We start from the raw sequence: 16,663 nt of genomic DNA on the forward strand, positions 1-16,663 counted from the left end.
CCGAGAGCTGCAGCAAAGCATCCAATTTAGAGAGCAGCACAGCCTGGCTCCTGGTCCTTCCACCACCCAGTGGCAGCACAGTGGCATCAATAAGAACCAGAAGGAACCAACAAGTCCTGGTGCCTGGGTGCCTCAGCTCCGTGCCGCAGGCGGCTATAAATAATTGCAGGCTGCGGAGCCTCGTGCTGCACAGAACAGAGAATGAGTCACATCTTGAAGCCTGTTCTGCTCTTTCGATGCCTTTCAGTCGACAGAACACAAAGGCACACAGACCCGCCACCTATCACCTGCTGTATGCCATCCGAGGGCCTGGGACAAAAGGAAGAAGGCAGCCTCTGCTCTCCAAAACAGAAAAGGAGACCTCCTGGCCTGCTCCTCTTTCTGCTTTGTGCGTGTGCACACAGGTGCTCTGGTCTCACTCAGCGGCGACGGTGCAAAACGAGTTACCGGAGCAACTCCTTCCAGAGCCGTCATCACTTCTGTCATTTATTTCCCGGTCTCCAAATTAGCAAGCTGCCCTTCAGCAGTTTGTGCATGGAGGAGGGCTGCTTCCCCTCTGCACCCTGCCGGCAGCGTTTTGCTCAGCAGCAGCCACACGGCCCCAGCTGTGGGCTGTGCCAAAGCACAGCTGAGCGTGGCTCAGTGAGTGCCCTGCAGAGCAGTGACAGCCACAGCACACCCAGTGGGCACAGGATGGCCCCGTATGTGGGAAAGCCCCGAGGCTGAGATGCAGCTAAGAGGAGTTGCTTGCTCTTTGGGAAGCCTGAGCTTCACACTTTTTGCTTTAAAGAACCTTGCAAGGCTGAGGACACTGCTGGGTTCTGCACCAACTCTTGGCAGCAGCTCTCCCATAGAATCACTTGGGTTAGAAAGGACCTTAAAGCCTCCCCAGCTACAACCCCTGTTGTATGCTGGCTGCCCAGAGCCCACGCATGGCCAAAGGCATCTTCAGGGATGGGCACCACAGCACTTTGTGCAGCCTGTGCCAGAGCCTCACTGCCCTCTGAGTAAAGAATGTCATCATAATGCCAAACCTACGTCTCCTCCCTTTTAGCTTCACACTATCCCCCTTGTCCTGGCAACATCAGACCCTGTAAAAAGTTGGTCTCCTAGAAGGGAGCAGGAGCTTGTAAGCTCCCTTCAAGCAGGGCAGCAGCTCTGACAAACCATCCATTGTAACGCCAACTGCTGCTGCATTACACCTAAGGCTGCTGAGAGAAGGGACTACAAAGAGATTGAAAGGCATCTAGAAAACACCTGGGGAGATTTAGAAGGAATATAAGAAACAAAATTGTTTACAGTATGGGTGGTGAGGCACTGCACAGGGTGCCCAGAGAGTTGGTGGTGCCCCATCCCTGCACACAGCCACGGTCAAGGGACAGGGCGACGAGCACTGATGGATGGGTGTCCCTGTGCACTGCAGGCAGTGGGAGCAGATGGCCTCTAAGGGTCCCTTCCAACTCAAGCGGTCCTGATTCTATAAAAGCACCGTTGTGCAAGCCAACTGCCAGGTGGGAAGGCAGCAGGGGTCTTGCTCTTCTTCCATAGAGGTCACTGCTTTTTCCTCATAGCAGCAACCGCTGGCAGCAGGCAGAGGCAGGTGGAGGCACCAGGCACCTTGCCAAAGCACACTCAAGCTCTGGGTGAGTGGGTAAACACTTGACAAGGACACGGCTGGGCACACACACAGCACATGTCTGACGAATGCTGTCTGTCTGCACACAGCCCCTCACCTGGCTCCATCCCACCCGCACCACAAAGCTGAGCAGTGTGTCCTCACCCAAGCAGCACTGAGGAGCCAGCTCCAGACCCAGGACTCCCCACACACCAACAAACTCATCCATCTGCCAGCATGCAGCACTCCCTTGTTATCAAGGCTGACGCTAATTGGGTTCTGCACAGCTCTGACATTCACCCACCCCATCCAGCACTGACCGCCTCCAAGGGGCAGATGGGCGTACAGCGTGCATGGTAACCAGAGCTGCACAGAAGGCTCAGAACAGCAGGAACAACCTCATTTTGACTGCAATGCCTCCCCCAGGCACTCACCACAGAAGGAGATGATGTGGCTGCTATCCTCGTGCACAAACTTCCTCGTCACCGCCTCCTCCATGATCTGCTTCACCTGTTGAGCAAACAGACATTTAGAGGGGTTGTGGAGCTTCACCCCCAGATCAGAGCAGGACCTGGGGTGGAGTGGGCACAAGATGGCCTGTGTGGGACACAGGGACCCCAGCAGTGCCAGGGTCGGCTATCAGCCAGCACCAGCTGTGACCAGGAACTCCTCTGCATGGCAATGCAATCACGCTGCCCTCCAGGCGTTGCTCACGACACATCCCAGGCACTCATTTCAGCTGACTTAATCAGAAGGAAGCTGTCATGTATGTCATACATCAGGAACACAATTAGGGAAAGAAAAATAAATTGTAACCCACGTGGGTGCCCCATCCTTAGAGGTGCCCAAAGCCATGGATGGAGCCCTGCTCTGGTGGGGGGCACCCAGCCCATGGCAGGGGCTTGGAACTGGGTCATCTTGAAGGTCTACTCCCAAGCACTCTGCTTTGCACTCCTTGGTTTCAGAAAATGTAGGGTAAATGTAGGGTAAATGTAGGGTAAATGTAGGGTAAATGTAGGGTAAATGTAGGGTAAATGGCTCACAGGGCAGAGGTGGGAGTGTGAGCAGCTCAGAGTACTGAGATGTTCTCTCTAAAGGCAAAAGAAAGAGGAAAAAGGGTAGGTCAAGAGCTGGCCAAGCAAACCTTGCAGCTGAAAAGCTTCTAATGGCCTCGTTGGGGGAATTAAAGCTCCTTAGGAGGATAAAATCAAGGCCAGTTATGCACGGCTGGCAGGCCAATAAAGTAAGTTCTTTTATGAAAATGGCTTAAGAAAAAAGTCTCACTGTGACCAAAAGCTGCAACCGACCCTCTTGGTCACCACCTGCTGGGGGCACGGGCAGGCCAGAGACACCCCAAAGCCCCCAAATAGAGCAGGGAAATGCTCTAGGTCTGAAATTTCTTCTGCAGTATTGTAATGGGGAACTATCAGGGGAACCGTCTGTGAGTGAATCATCCAAAAGCATAAACGAAGGATCCGTATTTTAAACCCCAGAAAAGCACAACCTGGGAGAAACACTTGGGAATCAATGCACACAGTACATAACCAAATCCCAAACTTCAAACAAGCCGCCAGGTTCAGGTTGAAGCCGCATGTCCAAATATTTGGCAGCTGCCATCCCACCGCTGGGCTGCACCGCTCACCCCATCAGTGCTTGCAGGGCAGGAGCCATCAGCTCAGCACTGCTGTGTGGCACAAGGGGTCCTCAGCCTGGATGGGCACCCAGCTCAGTGCAGCAACCCACAAACAAGCCCTGCCAGGAGATGCAGCACAGTGGAAAATTACCCACTGCAGGGAAAAGACGAAGAACCCACAATGCTGTATTGACTGAGGTTACTGCACTGAGCCACATAAATCAGAGGTATTTAAAGGAAGAGAAGTGGGAAGGGCACTGCAACAAGGACACTTGGCCAACGCAAAGGGCTACGTGTGAGCGGCTGTATGAGGAATAAACCCTGGGAGCGAGAGCCTCAGAGCACAGAGCGTTCAAACAAAACAATCCCCTCTGCCCACATAGGGATGTGTGGGGCAGCTGTGGGTAAAGCCCAGAACGCTGTGGATGCTCCATGGGAGCAGAATGCTGCTCCCAGCTGTGAGCACAGGGCAGGCGGTGCTCCACCAATCTAAACTCTGTTTGCTTTGCCAAACTCTCACGAGCTGCCACCTTCTCATTCTCATTGCTGTTCTGATGACGTGCTTGGAAGTTAATTCTAGCACTGAAAAAGCCCATCTCCCCATCAGCCTTGGTGCAGCACATCCAGCGGGGGACCTCGGTGTGACCTCACCATTCCTTTAACTGCTTCACTCAATCAAGGTCCCACTCCAAGAATAAGCTCTGCTTAAGCTCTGCAGCAGTTCCCCATACCTCATGCAGGGTTGGTCCCTGCAGCACGACCTCTTCTCAGGTATTACACAGTGCTAAGGGATCGCTTACTGAAACAGACACAACATTAAAGCAGGGGAGCGTTCCCAGCGGTTTGTATTTGCAGGCAGCGTTTTGCAGCAGACTTTCTTCATCAAGTTTAAGTCACAAATCCGTACATGCCGCGCTAATTTAAGATCTCAGAAGCTCACGCTATAGCTGGAGCTATTCCTGTGGTGTTTGTCAAATGCAAACCTCCATGCCATCTGTTGGCACTGCTGTCACGCGCTCAGCCAACACCGCAACGCTTTGGGAGGAACTTCAGCTGTGTCTCTGTTCTCAGTGCCTGATCCTGAAGGTTTGCCCTGGTGCCCAGCTCTGCACAAAGCATGCATGCCCTGAGCTGCTATGGGACACGGCCACGTGCTCAAGGCGTATGGTGGCATGAGAATGGAGATCTGGCAGCTGGAAGAGGAAGGAGCACCGACCTCATCTCCCTGAGCACTGGAGCAGACAAGGAATCGAGGAGCAGAGCTGCCTTGTGCCGGGCAGGAAATCCAACCGGAGCAGCTGGAGGATGAGACACCAGTGCCTTTATCTTCAAAAGGAGAGAAAATGGCCCCCAGCAGTCAGTAATACTCTTTTCAGAAGAGATCAATGCAGGCAATTGAGAAATGAGGCATTAAAGCCTCCTGTTTACTTCTGATACAGGGATGTTTCAAACAGGCTGACCGTGCTGCTGGAGAGCCCCTCTTTTATTACAGACCCACAGCTTATCATCTGCATCTTCCTTCTGCCTAAGCCACACAAAGCCTCGCTTCTTCAATTTGGCCTCGAGGACACTGGCAGCGACTGCCATCCATTCTTCAAATCTTAATAACCTGGAATTAATTCACAACTTTCTGTTGTGCACCTGAATGAAGGGGCTGGCATGGACCCCGTGGCCATTTGGGAGCATACCCATGCGTGCACATCTCAAAGGAGGAAGCCACCCTGCAGGAGCAGAGCTCTCAGGGGCTGCTGTGCTTGGCCACAAAGCAGACAGCACTGCTGCACAGCAGGAGCCGACCTGAGGGTGGAAGGAGGCACTGCCTGATGTAGTTATGTCTGCAGCAGAACCAGAGAGCAGCTACAGCAGCACCCACCCCAGCCACATACCAGTACATCCCATGTAGGTGGAAGGCTATGGGACAAGAGCTGGCAAGCAGGCTGAAAGTCAATTGACAACTGGAGCTGGTCTCAATGACCACACGCATCCCTTCCAGCTCAGTTGCAATAAGCACATTTTCAGTCAGAAATTCAATCTGGGATATTTGGGGGTTGGAGTCCATCTGATAAAGGTTCTAAGAGAAAACCAGAGAAGATTTATGTTACTTTTCCTGCATAACAGTAAACAGAATTCCTCTGAAAACCATCCTGCCACTTCTCCCCTACAGCCTGCTGACAGACAGTCAATTTTGCAGCTTTCAAGATCAGTTTGATTTATTATAACCATATGGGCACACACACACACACAAAACTGATAGTGACAGCCCAACTCATTGCAATCCACAAACCTACTGCAGAGCAGGACTTCCTCAAAATAAAAATGCATTAACCATGGCAACAACCAAATGCTGGAGTCCATTTGCTCACTGTAATGCTATGGGCAATTCCATCTATTGTTTACCTATCTCCTCTCATCAGGCATTGCCTGCACAATGTTGTTACTCCTTCTGCTGTTGCCCCAGGGCTACAGATGTGGCGTGGCTTCCCCAGTGTGCTCTGTGGCTGTTCCCAGTCCCAGTGGAGCTCACTGACACATGGGAACACCATCAGATTCCAAAACGCCACAGCTGAGGGCACGCAAAGCAGGCTTGGTGTGATGGGATGGGAATATGGAGTTGTGTGAAGGGTGAGAATGCAAGGGGTGGGAAAAGAAAAGGAGGGTTTCTGCAGTTGGCACTTCCTAGCACTGCTCCAAAGGCTGCACAGGCTCCCAATTCAGCCTGAAGTCAGTCTAAAAAAGGGAAAGAAAATGAAAATAAAACAGCAAAAGTGTGTGTAAAATGGGCTTAACGAGCAGAGAACGGGCAACAGAACGCCCCATCACCCCAAGTTGCAGTTCCATACATAACATACAGAACCACATTTCCTGTTTTGGGGTTGTTGTTTTTTTTTTTTTCTTTAAATCCTAACAGAGCAAAGAATGCAGAGCACGGGTCTGACATGGAACCCCTGCACCTGTGTGCCTGCATGCAAACAGCCCTGCCTGCAGGGCCAAGGGCAGCAGCACAGTGCTGGGAGAAAATCTGGGGCAAGCACAGCTGCGTGGCAAAGCAGCAGCTGAGCCCAGAGCAGTGACACTGCCGAGGGGGAGAGGCTGTGGGCACTCCATCCCTGGAGTATTAAAGGCAGCCTGAGTTGGTGAGGAGCACCCAGCCCATGGCAATGGGAACTGCTTGACCTTTAAGGTCCCCTCCAACTTAAGCCATTCTATGATTTTATGAAAACTGTTCTGCATCAGCACTGCCCTCCCTATAGGGCAGCTACGAGGCACCTGCTGATGTAGTTGTCACACAGTGACACATGGACTGGTGGCATTTCAGCAGGGCAGAAAGGCTCTTCCCATGCCCTACCTCACTCCTTCACCTCCACCTGAATTCACCAACCGCCCGTGCAGCACAGCTGATCCATTAAGAGCCAGCAGACAGCTCTCCTGTGCTACCAGAAGGGCACATTACAGCCCTCAGCACTCCTCCTTTAGGCACTTTCCTCAAACACAGGGACCCTGGAGAGACAGAGAGAGCGTGTGCACAGAGAGAAGCCCAGCACCGGCTGCCAGCATGGAAGATGCTCCTGGAGATCAGTAGTGCCCACTGAGGCCCAGCAGGCTGCAGAAAGAAGCTCCGTCCTCCTCCTCCTCCAACCGTGCACCCAGCAGCCCCATCCCCACCTGCAGCCTCGGGAGGAGCCGCAGGCAGACGGCAATAACGAGATGTCGGCTTCATCCACGATGCTAAAGAAATGTCACAGCCTTTCGCTGGTTTAATATCTGTCGTCAAGGCAACGAGTAGCATTGCTCGCCACCACGCCCGGCGCGGGATTAAAGGTGGGGAAGGGGTCTGGATGAACAAACGCAGCTCTGTCAGCATCCCCGCTCGCTCCCAGGAGAAGCACCGCTTCCCCAAACCCACCGTGGATACACGCAGATGCTCACGAACAGAACACCGCACGCACCCAGCGCCCGGCACAGCCGGCCTGCAGGCTCAGCCCGCGGCCAGGGATGCTCTCGGTTCTCCGTGGCACACCGGGTCTCCGCAACGTGTCCCACGCGGGGAACGGCCGCCCCCCAACCCCACCGCCCGGCGCGGCGCACGGCCGGACCGCCGAGTTCCCGTTGCCCGAGGGCGGCACCGCCCGGCGCTGCGCCCGCACCCACGAGCGGAACGACCGGCCGGGGCACGGCAGCGGGACGGCATCCCCGCACCCACCTCCTTCTTGACGGTGCGCAGCAACCGCTGCCGGGTCTCCGCTTCTGTGGGGAGAAGGGGAGAGCCCCATTAGCACGGCCCGGCCCCGCAGCCCCCCGACCCACCGCCGCCACCGCCCCCCATCCCAGCCCTGCCCTACCCGCCGGGGCCGCCGCCATAGCCGCGCTCCGCAGCGCCCGCAGAGTGGCGGAGGGCCGGGCCGGGCCGATCGGGTCCGCACCGCCCACCGCGCCCGCCGGGGTGGAGCCGAGGCCGGGAGCGCCGCCAATCCGAGCGCACCGCCCGGGGACGGCCGTCGGTGGAGCGGGGCTCCGTGCGAGCCCGGCCCGGCCGTGCGGTGCGGTGACGGCCGGCAGAGCCGTGCCCTCCGCAGGGCTCATGCCTTCCGTGGGGATGGCGGTGCTGTTTGTCACCTGAGCAGCGTGGCCCCGTTCCTGCGGCTCCCCGAGGATCACCATCACCACCATCCACATCATCTCCCGCATTTGGGGAATCCTCCCACCAAGCAGCCCCAGGCCCGGTGTGCGCCAGGGCAGCGACCCACGGGGCTGGGTGACACTGAGACGGGGCCGTGCCTCATGTTCTGGGCCATGTGGCAAAGCCCTCTCCCCGCACAGCCCCGCACAGCTCCGCACAGCTCCGCACAGCCCCGCACAGCCGTGCCCGCCCACCGCGCTCCCGTTGGCATTCTGCACCGAGGAGATAACGAGCAGCAAAGCCCTATTCGCGGGAGACCCGGAGATGCCTGGAATCAAGATTGCAAACTGTTCAGCGCAAGCCCTGGCTCGCAGTTCTTATTAACATATTTTCTGTTTTTCTGCTCCCTCGTTTGATGTTCCAGGACATTTCCATAGAAACAGCATCCTGGCTCCTCAGCAGTCCGGTTTCCACTAACCACAAACCACATTAGCACGGGGCAGAACGAGTGAGCTGCAGGCTGAGAGTAATGCAGAACTCATCCCTGCAATTTGCCTTTTGTACAGGGAGAATCTCTGTGCCATAGCGGGTCGTAGAGGAATGCTATTTCCTCCTGCAGCGTTTGTTTTTTGCCATTAATTCTGTTGCTAAATGCCCTAACAAAGGCAGATGGCACCAGGGGGGCCAGGGACCCCAGCCTTACCCATGCAGGTGGCACACAGCTGTGCTGCTCTGCCCGTCTTTTATTTATGTCCTACGGTGCTGAACAGGCAATTAAGGCAGCCTAATAAACACTCACAATGAAGGCATCACAGCCTCATAAAGCAGCGCCTTGTAAAGCGTGGGTAGAATGGGGTTGGCCCCAGGTTTCTGGAGTCTGGAGAGCTGGAGCAGGAGCACGTCGAGCTACCCTTAATGTGATTAAGTTACATCTCTGCGTATCATGCTAATTAAATTAAACTTCCCACTGCTGCCTCTGCGGCTTAAACAGAACGGTGGTTTTAAGACCACAATTCACCTCTCTGCATTTCATGGCATGGGGAAGCAGGTTGGATAATCAGATCAGTGCGCTCTTCAGAAACTCATCTAACTCGGTGGAAATTCAGATTTAAATCTGATTTCAGCTACATTTCAACAGTGCGTTCTGAATCTGAAGTGATTTGGATGCAGCTGCCCCCTCAACTGCTGTGGAATCAGAGAATGGTTTGGGATGGAGGGGACTTTAAATTCTGAGCAATCCCAACCTGCTGCTGAGGGCTGGTGGCCATCCATCAGATCAGGATGCCCACAGACCTTCATGATGGAGCTCTGGGTGTCCCTGTTTGCTGCATGAGAAAGGACCAGCTGGTCTGAGGGTCCCTTCCAAAACGCTAGCTGTGATCCTATGGCGCAGGGTAGCACACGCAGACATGGACAGCAGGAGCGGAGAGCTGGGACCAGAATAAGGAGAGCTCTGGGGAAGTTTCTCAAAGCAATGGGGATCTCAGAGCCTGCTCTGCATGGAATTGACAGCAGGTGCCTGGGGGCAGGTGGGGCCGGCAGCAGGGCCCTGCAATTGCAGCTCAGGAGCAGAGTGTTGGCATCACCAACAGGATCTGTGGCAACGAGACCCCCTGGAGAAAATAAGGGTCAGCTGCAGAAAAAGAGCTGCTGGTTTGGTTGCTATGACACCAATGCTGTCACTGCTGTCACTCACAGGGAGGACTGCCTGAGGGATGAAGCCCCGGCACTCTGCTCAGACACAGCCATCCCCAGGGAGACACAGAGCACTCAGCAGCCGAGCACCGCTTGGCTTTGGTCGCTGATGGGTTCAATACCCACACCCACGTTATAGGATGTGCTGCTGGAATTCACAGCTTTGAGTGACACGGATCTCCTATAAACCCATGGGGGGATTAATTGGCTCTCACCTGCATGCTGAGCCCCAGCTGGGGAACCTTGGTGCCTGGGAGGCATTCAGCCCTGTGCAGCAACAGCAAACGTGGTACTTTAATGGGGCATCTCCAGCAGGTCCCCATGCACATGCTGCAGCACCATTCATGTCCAGAGGACTCCAGCTGGCGTCACGTCGTCACAGCAACCTGCCGTCCGTGTCCCGTTTTGATCTCGTTTGTAGTTTCTTTTAATTACAGATGAGGGGTGCCTGGAGCACACATGGCCTGGAGTGCCCACAGCCTCCTGCAGGGCTTAGCTGTGCAGGGTGCAATGCAGGGAGCTGCCTGTTTTGTTTGCAGTGAAGTTTGCTGTTGAACTGCCAAATGGAAGAGAGCGATGGCTCTCGGTACCACACCATTCCCTCCCGATAGCTTGTGGGCTGCAGAAGTTATTCCACTTTCCAGTGGTATAACCACTCGCACCCCCAGATCTCAAAGCATCACTGACTGTGGCAGCAGGTGGAGGTGCCTCCGGCCTGCAAATTGCACCAAAGGCAAAAAAATAATGTTGCACTGAAAGGGTGCAGAACCAAACCACCACCTCTGCCTTAACCCCACATCTGTGCAAAAAAAAAACCCACCCCGACAGCAAAACGTCTCCTGGATGCAGGGAGCAGGAGATGGAGCTGTGAGCCTCCCCACTCCTTCTGCACTGATCAAAGCACGGCTCTCCCCATTGGAGCCATGGGTTCCCAGCTGGAGGTGGGGACACGTAGGCAGCCGGACCCTCCCCTCCTCAGATCTGTCATCAGATGGAGAAAAATCCATCCTTCCCTCCCCAAGTTGCTCACCCAACCCTGCAGAACTCGCAGGGGCACAGAATGGGGGAGCGCTGCCCGGTGCCTGCTGGCCCCCCTCAACACGATGGGGGTCCTGGAGCCATCCCTGTGCCCCCAGCCCACCCCCGGGACAAGTGGAGCAAGAAAATGGATTTCCTCCTCTCAGTCGTCGGGTTTGCCGTCGATCTGGGCAACGTGTGGCGCTTCCCTTACATCTGCTACCAGAACGGAGGGGGTAAGGACAGCACTGGGGTTGCTGCACTGGGGGAGCAAAAAGCTGTTTGTGGGCTTTGGGATGCTGAGAACTCGCTGTTGCTTTTCTCTGTTTGTCTCTAGCTGCTCCTCTTGGCAGAGGGCAGCTCCACTTCTCCCCACTTTTCCTCACCTCTCTTCTCTCCGTACCCTGTGCCGGTCTGCAGTGATGGAGATGCATGTTTGGGGTGGGAGGCTCTCGCTGGTCTTGTCACTGGGTACAAGCAAACCTCTGGCAGGCAGTGCCTTGAATAACCCTGCAGACACCTTCGGTCTCAGCTCCATGCAGCCGTGGTGCTGGATGCAGTGTGAGCCCTGATCCGTGAGCACAGCCCTGTGCAACATGGGTGCTCCCTCCCATGGAGCTAGCAGAAGATAGAAAAGCTCCATGAAGGAAACGTCTTCAGTAAATGATGGCTAAATAAGTTGCTTTAAATAGAGCCGAATAATAATAATAATAACAATAAACAACTCTTGCATAGAAATTATAAATGAGGAATGAGAATTCTGTGCCGTTTGCAACAGCACAGTGGATTTAATTGCCAAAGTCGGCATTCGGGTAACATCTTCTCAAGCTTGAGGAAATTAGCAGGAGATAATTAGTACCACACTCAAGGCTACAGCGTGGATCCCAGGTGCCCCCACGGAAGCAGTTATTTGTGCCTTAATCCTGTGGGACAGCCAGTGAACTTCTGCTGGAGCTGCTCTCTATCAGTGCAGAGGGAGCTGTGGGCTCTGGGTGGGGAGCTGGGCTTGGGCAGCAGGTCCATAGAGGGAGGGATGGACTCCCAGCCAGGATGAGCCTGCAGGGCTGGCAGCACCGTGCCATGAGGGCAGGGCAGCAGGGATGTGATGCCCCCGGTGCGTGGAGGCTCTCACAGAGAGAAGTTGTGGGGATTCAATTAACTGCCCCCAGCTGAGCTATCCCGACAGCACAGAGAGCAGCTCCACTTCTAAAAAGTCCACTGGGTGCAGCACAGCTCTGCTAAAAGCACTGCGAGCATGAATAATGTAGATGACAGCGTTAATTACTTGTATCTCGGGGTGACAATCAGTGAGATTTCCCCTAAAATCGGAGACCTAAGAGGTGCACAGTGCCTCATCCCCTGTGTCTGCCTTGTTCTGCTCATTGCATCAGCCCGCCTGAGTGTTCCCAGCAACGCACCCACCTGTGAGCTGCTTGCTGCAGGGCATCCCAAAGCCTGCGTGCATCCAAATGCTCATCCATGCTTCATGACACATCCCTGTGCACGCTCACCGCCTGGTACAGGGTTGCAGCAGTCACCCCACTCTGCTCCTTACCCCACAGGAGCCTTTCTCATCCCATACACGCTGATGGCTGTTTTTGGAGGGGTGCCCCTCTTCTACATGGAGCTGGCCCTGGGGCAGTTCCACAGGACGGGCGCCATTCCCATCTGGAAGCACATCTGCCCCATCTTCAAAGGTGAGTGAGCCCCGCTTCATGCAGAACCACCACCAGCCCCACACAGAACCAGCAGCCCTATGAAACACCACCAGCCCCATGCAGGGCACAGGCTCAGCTTTCCCACCTGTCGCTCTCTCTCCACAGGCATCGGTTTTGCCATCTGCATCATTGGCCTCTACGTCTCCTTCTACTACAACACCATCATCGCTTGGGCACTCTATTACTTCTACTCATCCTTCTCGGGCACCCTGCCCTGGGCGAGCTGTGACAACCCCTGGAATACACCCAACTGCACCAACTACTTTGGGAGGAACAACGTGACCTGGACCAACTTCTCCAGGTCCCCAGCTGAGGAGTTTTATACGTAAGTGTCCACATGTGGGCAGTGAGCTGGAGTTGGGGTATGTCTCGCAGTGCAGGGAGCAGGATAGGGGGCCTGGCAGCAGACGTACCACTGCACATGGGCATCATGAGACCCTGAGACCCTGTCTGGCTGTAGGAGGAAGGTCCTGGAGCTTCAGAAGTCTGGAGGTCTGTACAACGTGGGGGGGATCCGCTGGCAGCTGCTCCTCTGCCTTTTCCTTATCTTCACCATCGTTTACTTCAGCCTGTGGAAAGGGGTGAAAACCTCTGGGAAGGTAAGAAGAACCCGTGCCAATGCTGCTGCAACCCTGAGCTCCTGCCTGGCTAAACTTGGGGCATCGCCTCCTCCCCATCCCTGCAGCCAGGTTGTTGGGTGCTCGGTGCCATGGCTGATGGCTGCCCCTGCTGTAGGTGGTGTGGGTGACGGCCACGCTGCCTTACCTCGTCCTGCTCATCCTGCTGGTCCGCGGGGCCACCCTGCCTGGAGCCTGGAGGGGGGTTCTCTTCTACTTGCGCCCAGACTGGGGCAAGCTGCTGAGCACAGCGGTGAGTGCAGGTGCCCCATCTCTGCCTACCCTGCTCCCCTCTCCAAGGCCAGCAGCACACAGACCCTCCCACAGCGTGCACCCACCCCTGTGCTCTGCTTCTGTAGAGATGAAATGCCCTGGATGGGCTCTTGGAAATGTAAATCTATAACTGAATCACCCATCTCATTGCTGCCACGGTTTGTTCGAGCCGTGTTCTCGCCCTGGCTTGACAATAGGCTTCCTGTGGGTAATTACCAGGCAACACTTGAAAATTCTCATTAAAGATAACCAGGGCCATGCTGCTGCCTGGACCTGGCACAGAGGCTTGAGGCTCCCTTTGGCTTCCTCTCCCCCTGGGCACAGCATTCAGGGTTAGGGTTAGTGCATCCCTGTGCCAAGGGGGGCCTGCTGTGGGGTGGGCAAACCGCAGAGCACCCACGCAGCCTCCAGCTGCCTGTTGCTTCTGCCAGGTCTGGGTTGATGCTGCTGCACAGATTTTCTTCTCCCTGGGTCCTGGATTCGGTGTTCTTCTCGCTCTGGCCAGTTACAACCACTTCCACAACAACTGCTACCGGTGAGCACCTGCTGCAAGATGCGGTGCAGGCATGGGGCTGTGCCAGAGCAGCTGCAGCAGAGCACCACAGCCATGGGCTGAGCACTGCTGCCCATTTCCCTGATGGTGTGGGCATGCAGGGAGGGCTCAGCCGTTTGCCACGTCTCCCTGCCTTCTGTCTTCCAGGGATGCACTCATCACCAGTGCTGTGAACTGCCTCACCAGCTTCCTCTCGGGTTTTGTCATCTTCACTGTGCTGGGCTACATGGCTGAGATGAGGGATGTGGAGGTGGAGGATGTAGCCAGAGACAAAGGTTTGCCCCCCACTGCTTCAGAACCCCATCTTGTCTGGCCTCATGGTGCCCCTGCTGGTGCCCAGGGGTGCATGGATGGCAGTGAGGCCAGGACTGCTACACTTTATGAAATCCCAGTGCTTGCCAGCACCCAGAAGAAAGGCAAAACCAACCTGCACCCCTTCCTAGGTCCCAGCCTGCTTTTTATCACCTACCCTGAAGCCATCGCCAACATGGTGGGATCCACCTTCTTCGCCATCATCTTCTTCCTGATGATGATAACGCTGGGGCTGGACAGCACGGTAGGAACCTCTGCAGCAGCACTGACACAGCAACAGGGGGAAGATTCCGTCTCATTCCTGTGCTCCGTTTGCAGTTTGGGGGCCTGGAGGCCGTGATCACCGCCGTGATGGATGAATACCCCCAGGTCCTGGCCCAGCGCAGGGAGCTCTTCGTCCTCGGCCTCATCACAGTCTGCTTCCTGGGCTCGCTGAGCACCCTCACCTACGTGAGTACAGCCTGGGGAAGATGCTGGCCTGCGCTGTGCCCCATCAGTGAGCACAGTGCCATCCCACCAACCCATCTCGCTCCAGGGCGGTGCCTACGTGGTGAAGCTGCTGGAGGAATTTGGTGCTGGCTGCTCCATCCTGGCCGTGGTGCTGCTGGAAACCATAGCTGTGTCCTGGTTCTATGGTAAGAGGGGCACCAGGATGGGATCTAGCAACGGGATGAGACCTGGAAACCAGATGAGGCCTGAGCCCACGGGCTGCAGCTGCGTTGCCCCATGACAGCTCTGTACTCCGCAGGGATCCAGCGGTTCTCCCATGACGTGAAAGCCATGCTGGGCTTCACCCCAGGGCTGTTCTGGAAGGTGTGCTGGGTAGCCATCAGCCCTGCCCTGCTGGCAGTGAGTAGTGCATTTCGCAGCCCCTCCTGCTGCTGTGCTCCAGGGCAAAGCTTGGAGCTGACAACCAGGCAGGATTGCTGAGTGCAACTCTGAGCCTTGTGTTGCAGCTGACCCACAGCTGCAGAGAGCCAGCAGGGCTGCTCAGTGCTGGAGCACATCCATGAGCTGCTTCCTGATTGCCCTCTGTGGGTTCTGCAGTTCATTGTGGCCAGCTCGCTTCTGGAGCAGCCACCCCTGGCCCTTTTTGGCTACCAGTACCCAGCATGGAGCACCTCACTGGGACACCTCGTAGGAGCATCTTCCTTCATCTGCATCCCTGTCTACATGGTGTACAAGTTGGTCTGGACACCGGGGTCCCTCAAGCAGGTCAGAGCTACATCAGCACAACGCTGTCCTCAGCTGTCACCCCTCCTTTTCACCAGTTTTTGGGACATCTCTGAGCTCGGGGCCATTGCAGCCCAATGGAAGAGCAGCAGCTCCCACTAGCAGAGCTCGAGGTCCCACTGCAGGAATGGAACCCATTGCTTTTCTCTTCCTGCTTCAGCGCCTCGCTGTCTGCATTCGGCCGGAGAAAACAGTGCGAGACCCCCAGGCAGAGGTGGTGGGCATGGAGCCGGTCCTGTAGCACGATGAGGGGATGCAGAGGCTGCTCCCTGTTCCCACGTAACACCATTAGGCAGGCAGAAGGCTGTCACTTCCACCATCCTCTCTGCTGACTGGCCCCACAGCTGCAGGCATTGCAAGCATGCAGTGACCACGGTGCCTCCTGCAATGCAGTGTGCGGGCGCTGCATCGCTGCTCCATGTGTTGGTCCCCTTTCAAAGAGAAAACGAAGCCCCGGCTGTGAGCAGGCTGTGTGTTTTTTGGCTTTATGAGGTTCATTTCCCCCATGCTCCCCATTGGGGTGAAAGCAGAACCCCAACATATAGCAATGTCCCCATGGTCACTGTCACCTTGTCTGGCTGAGGGATGCCTGTGGTGTCACCATGCCGCTGGCTCCATGTGCCCTCATCAGCTGCTGTCAGCCCTCCTGTCCCCACAGCAGCTAACACAGAACAGAACAGAACTGGAGGGTGCAGCCAAGAGCTGGGGGCAAACAGCGATGGAGGGGGACCCAGGGCTGGGAGCACATGGAGGGCTGGAAGAACACAGGGGTAGGAGGCACATAGAGATGGGGACAACAGCGGGGTGGGAACATGAGTTTGGGGGTGACACAGGGATGGGGGACATATAGGGATAGGAGATAGTGGTATCTGATAGACAGGACAAGGGGGGAACAGCTATAAAACTAAAAGACGGGAGATTGAGGTTGGATGTGAGGAAGCAATTCCTTGCTCAGAGGGCAGTGAGGCCCTGGCAGTGCTGCCCAGAGCTGTGGTGCCCCATCCCTGGAGGCGCCCGAGGCCATGGATGGGCAGCCTGAGCTGGGGGCAGCCAGCACACGGCAGGGCTGGGGGGGCTTTGAGGTCCCTTCTAACCCAAACCATTCTATGACTCTATGAGACACGCGGAAGTGGGAAGAACAAGGGAACGGAGAGAACACGGGCACGTGTGCGACACGGAGATGTGGGAGAACTCGAGGAACGCACAGATGGGCAGAATTTGAGGCGGGGGAAGCGCGGAGTCGGGCGGCGCACAGCGATGGGGCGCGGCGCTGACGCTGGCGGGGCGGGGCGGGCGGCAGGAAGAGGAAGCGCCGCTCTTCGCCGTGCTGAAGAGCCGAGCCGAGCCGAGCCGAGCCGAGCCGAGCCGAGCCGAGCCGA

General features: G+C 56.0%; 2 protein-coding genes across 4 annotated transcripts in view; one reads left to right on the forward strand and one right to left on the reverse strand.

Annotated features, from left to right (window-relative positions):
• SGSM1 (small G protein signaling modulator 1) overlaps window positions 1–7,617 on the reverse strand; it is a 29,139-nt gene extending 21,522 nt beyond the window's left edge. For all 3 annotated transcript variants that reach the window (XM_042865835.1, XM_042865836.1, XM_042865834.1), the window contains exons 1-3: window positions 7,589–7,617; window positions 7,450–7,493; window positions 2,050–2,125 (exon numbers count right to left, since the gene is read on the reverse strand). In XM_042865835.1, coding sequence (XP_042721769.1) covers window positions 2,050–2,125; window positions 7,450–7,493; window positions 7,589–7,607 — 139 coding nt within the window. In that variant the 5' untranslated portion in view covers window positions 7,608–7,617. The remainder of the gene's footprint in view (window positions 1–2,049; window positions 2,126–7,449; window positions 7,494–7,588) is intronic.
• Window positions 7,618–10,621: 3,004 nt separating this feature from the next.
• On the forward strand, window positions 10,622–15,525 carry LOC122176913 (sodium-dependent serotonin transporter-like). Its single transcript, XM_042865891.1, has 13 exons — window positions 10,622–10,814; window positions 12,141–12,275; window positions 12,402–12,621; window positions 12,757–12,895; window positions 13,032–13,166; window positions 13,618–13,721; window positions 13,887–14,014; window positions 14,183–14,295; window positions 14,370–14,501; window positions 14,587–14,686; window positions 14,800–14,900; window positions 15,099–15,266; window positions 15,445–15,525. Exons 1-13 carry the CDS (start codon window positions 10,622–10,624, stop codon window positions 15,523–15,525), a joined length of 1,749 nt encoding a protein of 582 aa, XP_042721825.1.
• The last annotated feature ends 1,138 nt before the right edge of the window (window positions 15,526–16,663 follow it).

Source organism: Lagopus leucura, unplaced genomic scaffold (assembly GCF_019238085.1).
Source record: "Lagopus leucura isolate 7727_CA_CO unplaced genomic scaffold, USGS_WTPT01 Super-Scaffold_806, whole genome shotgun sequence".
NCBI classification, from domain to species: Eukaryota; Metazoa; Chordata; class Aves; order Galliformes; family Phasianidae; genus Lagopus; species Lagopus leucura.

Excerpts from the sequence above, each read along its gene's own strand:
- LOC122176913 (XM_042865891.1), top strand. The coding sequence starts at position 10,622 with ATGGGGGAGCGCTGCCCGGTGCCTGCTGGCCCCCCTCAACACGATGGG. Across the intron at positions 13,167-13,617 it reads GCAAGCTGCTGAGCACAGCG|GTCTGGGTTGATGCTGCTGC; the intron begins GTGAGTGCAGGT and ends TGCTTCTGCCAG. Across the intron at positions 14,687-14,799 it reads AGCTGTGTCCTGGTTCTATG|GGATCCAGCGGTTCTCCCAT; the intron begins GTAAGAGGGGCA and ends TGTACTCCGCAG.